The following is a 13,380-nucleotide window of genomic DNA, read 5'->3' as shown; positions in this document are numbered from 1 at the left end:
TGGGCAACAGTGAGAACTCCATGTCAAAACAAACAAATAAGAAAAACCATCTCTAGATTACTATAACACCTAATACAAGGCAAATGCTCTGTAATTCGTTGTCATACTGTATTGTTTTTTATTTTTATTTTTTATTGTTGTTTTGGTTTTTACTGCTTTTCTTCCAATATTTTAGATCCACAGTTGGTTGAATGTGTGTTTGTGAAACCCACAGATACAGAGAGCCAACCGTAATGTGATTTCAACTATATTTAAACATAAATAAACAAAAAAGGAAAACAAACACAAAAATTAAAACATAAGAAAACAAGGAAACAGGCTACAAGTATCACTCCTGTCTCTGGGGAGCAAGACGACCAGGGTTTTGCTCTTGTTTCTTTCTGCCTCCTGTATCTTCTATGTGCTCTCCAGGGAGTCACATATCACAGTCAAATAAAGTCAACACTCCCAACTACACAAAAGATAAGTTTCATCTGGCAATCTTGTAGTTTCACATCTGAGGGCAAAAGTCTAATAGACAGCTTCATTTTGGAAAAGTACAAATTTACATAAGCCTTAAACATTCTAGTGTCTGTTAGCAAATAGAGGAAATCTGTGATATATCAACAGGCATCAACAAATTAAAACTCATATGCCCAAAAGCATCTCTTTTTTTTTTTCTTTTTTCTCTTTTTTAGATGGGGTTTCATTCTTGTTGCCCAGGTTGGAGTCCAATAGCGTGACCTCTGCTCACTGCAACCTCCGCCTCCCAGGACCAAGTGATTCTCCTGCCTCAGCCTCCCGAGTAACTGGGATTACAGGCCTGCGCCACCATTCCCCGGATAATTTTCCTATTTTTAGTAGAGACGGGGTTTCTCCATGTTGGTCAGATCTCGAACTCCCAACCTCATCTCTAAAAACCCCATCTCTACTAAAAATACAAAAATTAGCTGGGCCTGATGGCAGATGCCTATAATTCCAGCTACTGAGGAGGCTGAGGCAGGAGAATCACTTGAACCCGGTGGGGTCGGAGGTTGCAGTGAGCTGACATCCTGCCACTTCACTCCTGCCTGGGCAAAAGGAGCGAAACTCCATCTCCAAAACAAAAAAAGATATTACCAGGAACAGATGGCAACATTACAAAATGAAAACTTGGTCAATCCACCATTAAGACGCAGCAATTCGAAACATGCATACACCGAACAAACAAAAACAATGAACAGAACTGAAAGGAGAAAAAGACATTTATACTTTTATCGTTGGAAACCTCAAAATCTCTTCTACAGCTGATAAAATTAGGAAACAGAAAAACTGCCAGGATATAGAACTCACCATCACCATCGATCAACTAGATCCAATCAAAATTTATAGAACACTCCAGCCAATAACAGCAGAATACATAATCTTTTCAAGTATCCACAAAACAAATACTAAGTTAGAACATATTCTGAGGCATAAAACAAACCTAACAAATTTTTTGAATTAAAGTCACATGGCCTACGTTCCCTCAAACAATGGAAACAAATTAGAAGTCAACAAGAGAACAATTACGGGAAAATTGCCTAACTCTCAGAAACTAAACAATAAACTTCTAAATAACCCATGGATCAAAGAGGAAGTCTCAAGAGAAATTTTAAAATACATTCTGAACTGAGAGAAAATGCAAGTACAATACATCAAAATGTATGGGAAAGACCTGCAGTGGGTGAGAGAGAGAAATTTACAGCACTAAACAAATGGTATTAGAAACTTGGAAACAAATCAATAATGTAAGTGCCCACCTCGAAAACCTAAAAGAAAAAAAAATAGCAAAATAAACCTAAAAGTAAGCAGAAAGGAAGAAATAATTAAGGTAAGAGTAGAAACAAAGTGAAAACAGAAAAAACAAACAGTAAAGCAAAAAGCTGGTTCTTTGAAAAGATTAATAAAACTGACACACGTCTCTAAGCAAGACTGACCCCCCCCCCAAAAAAGAAAAAAAAAACAGACATAAATTACCAACATTACTGATGAAAACGCGCTCTAAAGATATCAAAAAAGACCGGGCACAGTAGCTGACACCTGTAATTCCAGCACTTTAAGAGGCCCAGGTGGGCAGATTATCTGACGTCAGGAGTTCAAGACCAGCCTGGCCAACATAGGGAAACCCTGTCTCTACTAAAAAATACAAAAATTAGCCAGGCGTGGTGACAGGCACCTTAATCCCAGCTACTTGGGAGGCAGAGGCAGGAGAAGCGACTGAACCCAGGAGGCGGAGGTCGCAGTGAGCCGCGATAAAGCCACTGCGCTCCAGCCTGGGGGACAAGAGAGAGACTTCTCTCAAAAAAAATAAAAAAAGACATCAAAAAAGAGAATGAGGAATTACTAGGTACAACTCTATACACAGGACTTTGACAACGTGGGCAAAATGGACTTATTCCTCAAATAATACAAATTACCACAACTCACCAAATATAAAACAGACCATTTGAATAGCCCTACCACTATCAAGAAAACTGAATTCATAATTCTAAGAATCCCAATAAAAAGAAATTATCAGACCCAAATGAATTCACTGGATAATTCCATCCAACATTAACACAGACTCAAAACAGTCTCTTCTGGAATCTAGAGGATGAAAATCTTCCCAATTCATTTTAAGAAGCTAATATTAGCATGATATTGAACCTAAAGACAGTACAAACTAGAGAACAATATACTTTACATATATAGACACAAAAATATTTTTTACCTTAAGAAACTAGAAGAGACAGAAGAGCAAATGGAACTCAAAGCAAGCAGAAAAATGGAAATAATAAATAATAAAGCAGAAATCAATGAAAAAGAAAACAAAATCAATAAAACCAACAACTGGCTCTTTGAAAAAACTCAAACTGGTAACTTCTAGTAAGACTGATCAAAATGGAAAGAGAGAAAGTGCAAGGCATATTTCAGCAAATTTCTGGATAACAGGTGGTCTACACTGGTACTTACTACATGCAAGATAATAGGATACGCACTTTGCCTGGCCTTCTGTACTGATCCCATAATAACCTACGAGGTGGGTACTATTATCAACCGCAGATACAGATTTTTTTTAAGACACAGGGTCTTACCCTGTCACCCATGCTGGAGTGTAGCGGCACAATCAGTTCACTGCAGCTTCCAACCGCTGGCCTCAAGCAATTCTCTCACCTCAAGGTCCCAAAGTGCTGGAATTCCAGGCATGAGCTACCATGCCTGGCATCAAAAATTATGTTAATACATGTACATTTACACATGTATGTCCATGCAAGGAAAAGTAAGTCTGAATAGCCACACCGAAGGGATAATACTGGCTAACTCTTGGAGGAAAACTGAAATTGGGGTGGGCAGTCAGGTGAAATCTCTACTTTATAATCTATACATTTTTATAAGAAAACATTTATTCCATGTATATTTTTAATTGGAAAGAAAATGCATCAGACATTTAAAAAATTGATTTATACAAAATAAAGCAAGCAAAGAATAAATATATGGGTTTTATAGGGTTGGATAAAGGGAAGAGATTATGAAAGTCCATCCATGATAAAGAACTCCTATAACCCAAAACAAAAAGTCAATTACAAAAATGGGCAAAAGGGGCCGGGCGCGGTGGCTCAAGCCTGTAATCCCAGCACTTTGGGAGGCCGAGACGGGCGGATCACGAGGTCAGGAGATCGAGACCATCCTGGCTAACACGGTGAAACCCCATCTCTACTAAAAATACAAAAAACTAGCCGGGCGAGGTGGCGGGCGCCTGTAGTCCCAGCTACTCAGGAGGCTGAGGCAGGAGAATGGCGTAAACTTGGGAGGTGGAGCTTGCAGTGAGCTGAGATCCGGCCACTGCACTCTAACCCGGGCGACAGAGCGAGACTCCGTCTCAAAAAAAAAAAAAAAAAAAAAAAAATGGGCAAAAGGGCCAGGTGCAGTGGTTCATGCCTGCAATACCAGCACTTTGGGGGGCCGAGGTGGGTGGATCACCTGAGGTCAGGAGTTGTAATCCCAGCTACTCTGGAGGCTGAGGCAGGAGAATCACTTGAACACAGGAGGCGGAGGTTGCAATGAGCTGAGATTGCGCCACTGTATTCCAGCCTGGACAACTACAGCCAAACTCCGTCTCCAAAAATAAAAATAAAAATAGGGCAAAAGATTTGAATAGACATTTCTCCAGTGAATGTATACTCATGGTCAATAAGCATGTAAAAAGATGTTCAGCATGACTAATCAACAGGGAAATGCAAATCAAAACAATGAGATGCTCTACCTACTCACACAAATTAGGATGGCTATCATCAGACAAGAAAAGAAAAAGTATTAGTGAGGGTGTGGGGAAACTGGAATCTTGGTATACTGCTGCAAGAATGTAAAACACTGTAGCCACTGTGGAAAACAGTTTACTGGTTCTGCAAAAAGTTACATCTAGTGCCAGGTGTGGAATCTCAGCAACTCAGGAGTCTTGAGGCAGGAAGACTGCTTGAAGCCAGGAGTGTATGACCAGCCCAGGCAACACAGTGAGATTCTGTCTCTAATTAATCAAGCATGGTGTCGCGCACCTGTAGTCCTAGCTACTTGGGAGGCTGAGGCAAGAAGATCACTTGAGCCCAGGAGTTCAAGGCTACAGTTAGCTAAGATTACATCACTGCATTGCAGCCTGGGCGACAGAGTGAGACCCGATCTCAAAAATAACAATAAATAATAAGTTAAACATAAAACTACCACATTATTGGCCAGGCGCAGTGGCTAACGCCTGTAATCCCAGCACTCTGGGAGGTCGAGGTGGGTGGATCACAAGGTCAGGAGATCGACACCATCCTGGCCAACACGGTGAAACCCCATTTCTACTAAAAATACAAAAAAAATTAGCCGGGCGTGGTGGCAGGCGCCTGTAGTCCCAGCTACTCGGGAGGCTGAGGCAGCAGAATGGCTCACAGCAGGATTACAATTGTGAAAGAAAAATGGAAACCACCACAAGGTCCCAAAATAGCATCATGGATAAATACAATGTGGTACATTCAAATGACGAAATACTAAATTATTCAGCAATAAAAACAACTATTAATACACAGAACAGCAGATAAATCTCAAACATGTAACTGGGAGTAATGAAGATGGTTTCAAAACGTTACTTAAAATATGGTTCCACTGGGCCAAGTGCGGTGGCTCACGCCTGTAATCCTAGCGCTTTGGGAGGCTGTGGCAGGTGGATCACAAGGTCAGGAGATCAAGATCATCCTAGCAGGCCGGGCGCGGTGGCTCAAGCCTGTAATCCCAGCACTTTGGGAGGCCGAGACGGGCGGATCACGAGGTCAGGAGATCGAGACCATCCTGGCTAACACGGTGAAACCCCGTCTCTACTAAAAAATACAAAAAACTAGCCGGGCGAGGTGGCGGGCGCCTGTAGTCCCAGCTACTCGGGAGGCTGAGGCAGGAGAATGGTCTAAACCCGCGAGGCGGAGCTTGCAGTGAGCTGAGATCCGGCCACTGCACCCCAGTCTGGGCGACAGAGCAAGACTCTGTCTCAAAAAAAAAAAAAAAAAAAAAAAAAAGATCATCCTAGCTAACATGATGAAATCCCGTCTCTACTAAAAATACAAAAATATTAGCCGGGCGTGGTGGCGGCGCATGTAGTCCCAGCCTCTAGGGAGGCTGAGGCAGAGAATGGCGTGAACCCAGGAGGCAGACTTTGCAGTGAGCCGAGATCGCGCCACTGCACACCAGCCTGGGTGACAGAGTGAGACCCCATCTCAAAAAAAAAAAAAAAAAGGTTCCGCTTACATGACATTCTCAAAAACAATACCCTTACACTGATGGAGAACAGATCAGTGGTTGCCAGGGTACAAGTCCAGGGTACATGTGATAAAAAGCAGCAGCACAAGGGAGCTTTTGGGGTGATGAAACTTCTCCATCCTGATGATGGTGGGGTACATGAATCTATAGAGCTCACAATTTACTGAACTAGAGACCACAAAAAAATAAACTTCATGTAATTTTTTTAATTAAAAAAAATGTAGACTGGTTGCAGTGGCTCACATCTGTAATGCCAGCACATTCGGAGGTTGAGGCGGGTGGATCAAGAGGTCAGGAGTTCAAGACCAGTCTGGCCAACAGAGTGAAATCCCATCTCTACTAAAAATATAAAAATTAGCCAGGCATGGTGGTGGGCACCTATACTCCCAGTTACTTGGGAGGCTGAGGCAGGAGAATCATTTGAACCTAGGAGACAGAGGTTGCAGTGAGCCGAGAACATGCCAAGCATTACAGCCTGGGCGACACAGTGAGACTCTGCCTCAAAAAACAGAAAAAAAAAAAAAAAAGGGAATTTGGTATGTATAAATCTATCCATACATAAAATATTCTGTAATAGTAAAAAACACACATCATGTCACACAGAAAACAAAAACATTTACTGAATGCCAAAAAATCTCCCTAAAAACCCCAATCAGTTGGGATCTACATAAAGAACAATTATGCTCTGCTTTCTAACCATAATTTTTAAAAGAACAAAGGACGAAAAAAATTCATCAACATCATGACCTCAGTTGCAACACAACTGTCCTTAGTCCTTGTATTGGTTACAAATACAAAACGAACAGCTCAACTGAACTAACTCTTGTCTCTCCAGAAACACAAACACAAGACCTCATAAAATGAGTGAGTTTCTATTGGCCACAATTACTGCAGTTTACCTCTCCAATTTTCCCCTCCACAGTTAACTAAACAGCTCAAGAACTATCAGGAGCAAACAACAGTCACCATGATATGGTTAGGAGTGTAGCAGATTTCTTAACCAGTAATAATAAATAGGAGAAAATTTTTGCCTATTAATAGATCTCAAGTTTCGTGCACTTGCAAGAAACTAATTAAAAGGCAGCCCTGCACAATCTACAAAAAGAGCCATGAAGACTGTTACATTTTAAGTTACAGGAAATAAACCTACTTTTCTAATATAGCAAGATACAACTGACTTCCCTTTACATACCCTAAAAAAAGCCTTACACGAGAAATTTAAACATGGAAGCAGAAACACACTAAGAAAAAGACATGTCAAACCCCACCTGTATATCTGTTTTCAACCATTTGGAGTCAAGGCGAGCCTGGGCAGCCAAACAGAAAGAGTCAGAGGGCATCTTTTCTCCAGTTTCCTCCAGTTCTCAGGCCTGCAAGTAAACATACATGTTGAAGACCTAACTCTTTTTAATAGTTTACAAAGACACTCCCGAAAGGTTTAACGCAGAAAAAAAAAGAGAACAGAAAGGGGGAAGAGAAGAGCTGGGGGAGGGGAGTGAAGGGGAGAGAGGGAAAGAGGGAAGAGATGGAGGGGAGGGAGGTGGGGAAGGGAAAGCCTCCTTCCAAGGTAGGCAGGGTGTGCCGAGTTTCTGCACCACACTGGCGAGATCTTGAAAATGGACGGTCAGAGGAGGCCAAGTCACAATGTCATCCCCCTGCCCTCAAATCCAAAAGGCACACACACCCGACAGGAAGCCCATCGTTTTTACTTTTTTTTTTTTTTTTTGAGACGGAGTCTCGCTCTGTCGCCCAGGCTGGAGTGCAGTGGCCGGATCTCAGCTCACTGCAAGGTCCGCCTCCCGGGTTCACGCCATTCTCCTGCCTCAGCCTCCAGAGTAGCTGGGACTACAGGCGCCGCCACCACGCCCGGCTAGTTTTTTTTTTTTTTTTCGTATTTTTAGTAGAGACGGGGTTTCACCGTGTTAGCCAGGATGACACTGATCTCCTGAACTCGTGATCCGCCCGCCTCCGCCTCCTAAAGTGCTGGGATTACAGGCCTGAGTCACAGCGCCGGGCAAGCCCATCGTTTTGATGACACATGACAGCAGCGTGAATCTGCCGCTTTACCCCACAGCAGGGCGCGTGCGTGAAACAAATACTCAAAAGGATCGCCTGCAGAAACGCCCACAGCCACCACCACTTAGAGATGGAGAGAGGCCCGAGGTTGCGCCTAGGGAGGTCCCTCAGGCCGGCCCCGGTGCTGCCGCCGCTCCAGGCCCGCCTTCCGGGCTCGGCCGCCCGCCAAATCCCCGCCTGCACCGCCCCCGCCGCCTGCCGCCCCGGTGCCCCAGGCCAGGACCTGACGCGCAGGGCGCGGACGCCAGCCGCTTGCTGAGCCGACGCCCCCGATCCCGGCGCCACTCGCAGCCCGAGGCGCTGGCCGATGGGACTGCCGCCCCCGCTTACGGCCAGCGGCAACGAGGCGGCTCCGCGGGCGCAGCCGACTGGGAACAGGAGCCCTTCGCCGCTTGTCCGGACTCTCTCGCTTCCGGCAATCCGGTTTGTCTTCCTACTCGGAGTTCACGGGCTGCGGGCGGGGCCAACCGCAGGCTCCGGAAGGCGGGGCTTCCGCCGCACGCACGCACGCGCGTTCTCCCGCGAGAGTGCGGTGGGCACCGCATCCGGCACCCGCGCTGTGAGCCACCGCCTGCCGAAACCGTCATTTTAAAAAAGGCTGGGTCCGGCATCCTGGTTCGTGCTTGTAGTCCCAGCACTTTGAGAGGCCAATGCGGGCGGATCACCTGAGGTCAGGCGTTCGAGACCAGGCTGGCCAACATGGTGAAATACCATCTCTACCAAAAATACAAAAATTAGCCGGGCGTGGTGGCGCACACCTGTAATCCCAGCTACTCCGGAGGCTGAGGTAGGAGAATCGCTTGAACCCGGGCGGCAGAGGTTGCAGTGAGCCGAGATAGCGCCACTGCACTCCAGCCTGGGCGATAGAGTGAGACTCCGTCTTAAAAAAAAAAAAAAATTATCGATCTAGTTCTAAACCTCATTTTGAATCCACCATATTACTCTGAAATACATTCATCTTTCCTGTGGCTAAAACCATAAAGCCTAGCCAGTAACTCCCATTGCACTTAAGGAAATCCAATCTCCTTACTGTGGCCCCTGAACAGGCTGCCGCTGGCCTACCACGGTGCCTCTAGTTTGTGTAAAATGCATATGTCAACTTACAATAAATCATACAAGGCTTTTTTAGCTCTAAAAGGCTATTATTCACTAGTTGCTGTGTGAATCAGTATTTCTGGGTATAATTAGAAATTATTAGAGTTGATGCCCAAGACTCATCTCAACCAGCACGGGGGAGGCATCTGCTCCTTTTATGGTTAGTGACTCGGCCTCCTCCTGCTGGGCTCAGTCCTCAGGTGGGTCTGACTCAGCTCAGAGCTGTGCACCCCTCGTCCTCCTCCCCAACTTGCATGAGTGCTCTTTAGGATGGAGCTGAACATGGCCTTCTTGAAACCACTTGGCTCCACCACAGGCCCTGAGAACTGATTGGGTCACTCTGGTGGGCTCCCCAGCCCTAGCCAAGAAGGGTTTCTCTAGGGAGACTGGCCCTAACTCATGAAACCTGAAGCCCCAAAGATCCTGACCAGGGGGCAGCCTCCTCCAGGGAGGGGCCACTCGCCCCCACCCAGCTCCCTTCACAGAGACCCATCCGACAGAGCTGAGGAAAACCATGCCGCATAAATGAATAAATAAATAAATAACGATGCCGGGTACCTGTGGATTCTGTAATTCCTGAAAGAGGGCAGAGTGGCTGGCTCACAGCAAGCGCAGTAGCAGGTACTGCTCCCTGGCCAGGCTGTGCTCTGTCTCCTGGTTGGGAGCCCTAGGGGACAAGAAAAGCCAGAGGAGACCAGCTCGCCCAGAAGGCACCTCTCCACCCCTTCCCCAGAGTTTCTGGGACACGAAGCCCACCTGAGGGACATGTGCCTCCTTGGGAGTTGTACCAGGCCTCCTTCCTGATCTGGCCATGCAGTGGTTTTCAGTGCCAGAAATAGACGAATAGAAGAGGCCCTTTATTGGATGTCCTTCAGGAACACGCACACTTCTTTGGATCTCTCCAGCATTTTATCTCTGTTTAAAGTTAAATGCTGTGTTTTTTTTGTTTTTTTTTTTTTTTTTTTTGAGACGGAGTCTCGCTCTGCCGCCCAGGCTGGAGTGCAGTGGCCGGATCTCAGCTCACTGCAAGCTCTGCCTCCCGGGTTCACGCAATTCTCCTGCCTCAGCCTCCCCAGTAGCTGGGACTACAGGCGCCCGCCACCGCGCCCGGCTAGTTTTTTGTATTTTTTAGTAGAGACGGGGTTTCACCGTGTTAGCCAGGATGGTCTCGATCTCCTGACCTCGTGATCCGCCCATCTCGGCCTCCCACAGTGCTGGGATTACAGGCTTGAGCCACCGCGCCCGGCCTAAAAGCTGTGTTATACCGAGTATTGGAAAAGATGTAGAAGTACAAGAACTGTCAAGCTGGCAGTAGCATAAAGTTGTATAAGCACATTGGAAACCTGTTTGGCAGTTTCTACTAAAGCTAAATATATGCCTACCTTCAGAAATTCCATCCTAAGCATGTACACAAGAGAAATGAATGCAAATGTCCACAAAAAGACATATAAGAATGTTTGTTGTCGGCCCTGGTGGCACACACCTGTAATCCCAGCACTTTCGGAGGCCGAGGCGGGCAGATCACGAGGTCAGGAGAAACCATCCTGGCTAACACAGTGAAAACCCGTCTCTACTAAAAATACAAAAAATTAGCCAGGCGTGGTGGCAGGCACCTATATTCCCAGCTACTTGGGAGGCTGAGGCAGGAGAATGGTGTAAACCTGGGAGGTGGAGCCTGCAGTGAGCCAAGATCCTGCCACTGCACTCCAGCCTGGGTGACAGAACAAGACTCCGTCTCAAAAAAAAAAAAAAAAGTTCCTTGCCATTTTTATTCATAAGAGCCCCAAATGAAAACCACCAAAATGTCCATCAACAGGAGAGTGAATAAATGGTGATACATTCACATCATGGAATACTACACAGCCAAAAAAGAAAAACGAAGGGGTAGGAACATTCCACGACATGGGTGAACAGAGGGAGCCAGGTACGAGAGACACTGCACCATCCCACTGAGATGAAGCGCAGGAAGCAGAACTGATGACGATTGAAGTCCGAAGAGTAGTTTCCTTTGTGGGAAAGTGTAGATCAGGAAGGAGCCTTCTGGGGTACTAGAAATCTGCTGTATCTTGGTTGGGTGCAGTGGCTCATGCCTGTAATCCCAGCACTTCAGGAGGCCTAGGTGAGAGAGTCGCTTGAGCCCAGGAGTTAGAGACCAGCTTGGGCAACATAGCGAGATCCCATCTCTACAAAAAATTAAAAATTAGCATGGCACGCTGGTGTGCGCCTGTAGTCTCAGCTACTCAGGAGGCTGAGGCAGGAGGATTGCTTGAGCTCAAGAGTTTGAGGGTGCAGTGAGCTATGACTGTGCCAGTGCACTCCAGCCTGTAACTTCCGTGACTGAGCAAGACCAGTCGCAAAAAGAAAGGAAGGAAAGAAGGAAGGAAGAAAGGAAGGAAGGAAGAAAAAGAGAAAAAAGAAAAGAAAGGCTGAGCACAGTGTTTCACATCTGTAATCCCAGCACTTTGGGAGGCCAAGGCAGCTGGATCACTTGAGGCTGGGAGTTTGAGACCAGCTTGGACAACATGGCAAAACCAAAAATACAAAAATTAGTAATCCCAGCTACTCAGGAGGCTGAAGCATGAAAATCCCTTGAACTCGGCAGGCAGAGGTTGCAGTGAGCCAAGATCGCGTCACTGCACTCCAGTCTGGGTGACAGAGGCAGTGTCTGTTTCAAAAAAAAAAAGAAAAAGAAAATAAATCTGCTGTATCTTGACCTAGGTGAGGCTATCACATACATTGATATATATTGGAATATGTGTGTGTGTGTGTCTCAGCGTATATGCCAAGATGCACATTAACAAAGATTCTGGCCGGGCGCTGTGGGTCATGCCTCTGATCCAAGCTCTTTGAGAGGCTGAGGCAGGTGGATCACGAGGTCAGGAGTTTGAGACCAGCCTGCCCAATATGATGAAAGACCTCTACTAAAAATACAAAAATTAGCCAGGCATGGTGGTGTGCTCCTGTGATCCCAGCTACTCAGAGGCCTGAGGCAGAGGAATCGCTTGAACCCAGGAGGCTGGGGTGACAGTGAGATGAGATCAGGCCTCTGTACTCCAACCTGGGTGACAGAGTGAGCCTCTGTCTCAACAACAACAAAAAAATTCCATTCGTAAACACAGAATGATTGAATTATAAAAACCACCATTTTGGGCTGGGCGTGGTGGCTCACGCCTGTAATCCTGGGATGACACTTTGGGAGACTGAGGCAGGCGGATCACAAGGTGAGGAGATCGAGACCATCCTGGCTAACACAGTGAAACCCCGTCTCTACTAAAAATATAAAAAATTAGCTGGTCGTGGTGGCAGCGCCTGTAGTCCCAGCTACTCGGGAGGTTGAGGCAGGAGAATGGCGTGAACCCGGGAGGCGGAGCTTGCAGTGAGCTGAGATCGCACCACTGCACTGCAGCCTGGGGGACAGGGCAAGACTCTGTCTCAAGAAAATAAAAGTTAAAAATAACCATTTTGGCCAGGCACCATGGCTCACGCCTAAAATCCTGAGATGACACTTTGGGAGGCTGAGGAGGGTGGATCACAAAGTCAGGAGTTCGAGACCAGCCTGACCAATATGGTGAAACACTGTCTTTACTAAAAATACAAAAATTAGTCAGGTGTGGTGGCTGGCACCTGTAATCCCAGCTACTCAGGAGACTGAGCCAGGAGAATCGCTTGAACCCGGGAGGCAGAGGTTGCAGTGAGCTGAGATTGTGCCACTGCACTCCAGCCTGGGCGATAGAGCTAGACTTTGTCTTCCCCCTCCCAAAAAAAAAAAAGACTCTGGCTTGATACCTGAATGAATCCTATCTTATTTGCTCTCCAGAATCCGTGTAATGGAAAGTGACCCGTGAGAAACTGAACCCTGGAGAAATACGAACATTTCTGGATTCCGAATATTTGTTGGGCAGAGTCTTTAGTACCATTTCTCCTCCACCAACAAACCTGACTTCACCATGTTTCTTCCCTTTGCCTACAACCAGTTAACATCTCAATAACTTCTCTCCCTGAATAAAGGAATATGATAAGTTAAAATAGGCAGGTGATCTGCCTGCCTTGGTCTCCTAAACTGCTGGGATTACCGGCGTAAGCCACCTCGCCAGCCACCATACTTTCATTATGGATGTTCTCAAACATACATAAAGAAGAGAGAAAGCATACAATTCATATAACTTTACATACACTACCCACGTTAATCAATTAGCAACTTCCTGCTGATCCTTCAATTTTTAATCTTGCTAGGAAAGGCAGTCACGTGTGTGCAGTCTTTTGACCTTTGTTTGGCAGCATTAGAATAGGCCTTGGGTGGGCGGGGTGCGGTGGCTCATGCCTGTAATCCCAGCACTTTGGGAGGCCGAGACGGGCAGATCATGAGGTCAGGAGATCAAGACCATCCTGGCTAACACCGTGAAACCCCGTCTCTACTAAAAATACAAAAAAAATTAGCCGGGC

The 13,380-nt window shown here is 46.1% G+C and overlaps 2 protein-coding genes and 1 long non-coding RNA gene across 34 annotated transcripts in view; 1 reads left to right on the top strand and 2 right to left on the bottom strand.

Annotated features, from left to right (window-relative positions):
* Positions 1-8,280, bottom strand: part of LOC100424132 (E3 ubiquitin-protein ligase HERC2) — a 119,117-nt gene extending 110,837 nt beyond the window's left edge. For 29 of the 31 annotated variants that reach the window (XM_077938922.1, XM_077938895.1, XM_077938894.1 and 26 more), the window contains exons 1-2: positions 8,066-8,280; positions 7,035-7,136 (exon numbers count right to left, since the gene is read on the bottom strand). Coding sequence is in view for 22 of the 31 variants with exons in the window: in XM_077938906.1 (XP_077795032.1) it covers positions 7,035-7,106 (72 nt within the window). In the remaining 9 variants the exon portion in view is untranslated. The remainder of the gene's footprint in view (positions 1-7,034; positions 7,137-8,065) is intronic. The other 2 variants (XM_077938916.1, XM_077938909.1) reach the window with 1 other exon arrangement.
* NIPA1 (NIPA magnesium transporter 1) overlaps positions 1-13,380 on the top strand; it is a 96,198-nt gene that overhangs the window by 40,670 nt on the left and 42,148 nt on the right. The window lies entirely within an intron of this gene.
* On the bottom strand, positions 154-3,887 carry LOC144329811 (uncharacterized). Its single transcript, XR_013395439.1, has 2 exons — positions 1,039-3,887; positions 154-739 (listed from the first exon to the last, which is right to left on the bottom strand). It is a non-coding gene; the product is annotated as an uncharacterized LOC144329811 (long non-coding RNA).

The sequence above is a fragment of the Macaca mulatta genome, chromosome 7 (genome assembly GCF_049350105.2).
Source record: "Macaca mulatta isolate MMU2019108-1 chromosome 7, T2T-MMU8v2.0, whole genome shotgun sequence".
Lineage (NCBI taxonomy): Eukaryota > Metazoa > Chordata > Mammalia > Primates > Cercopithecidae > Macaca > Macaca mulatta.
Note: the sequence above shows the minus strand (reverse complement) of the source record. Positions and strands in the feature narration are given on the sequence as shown.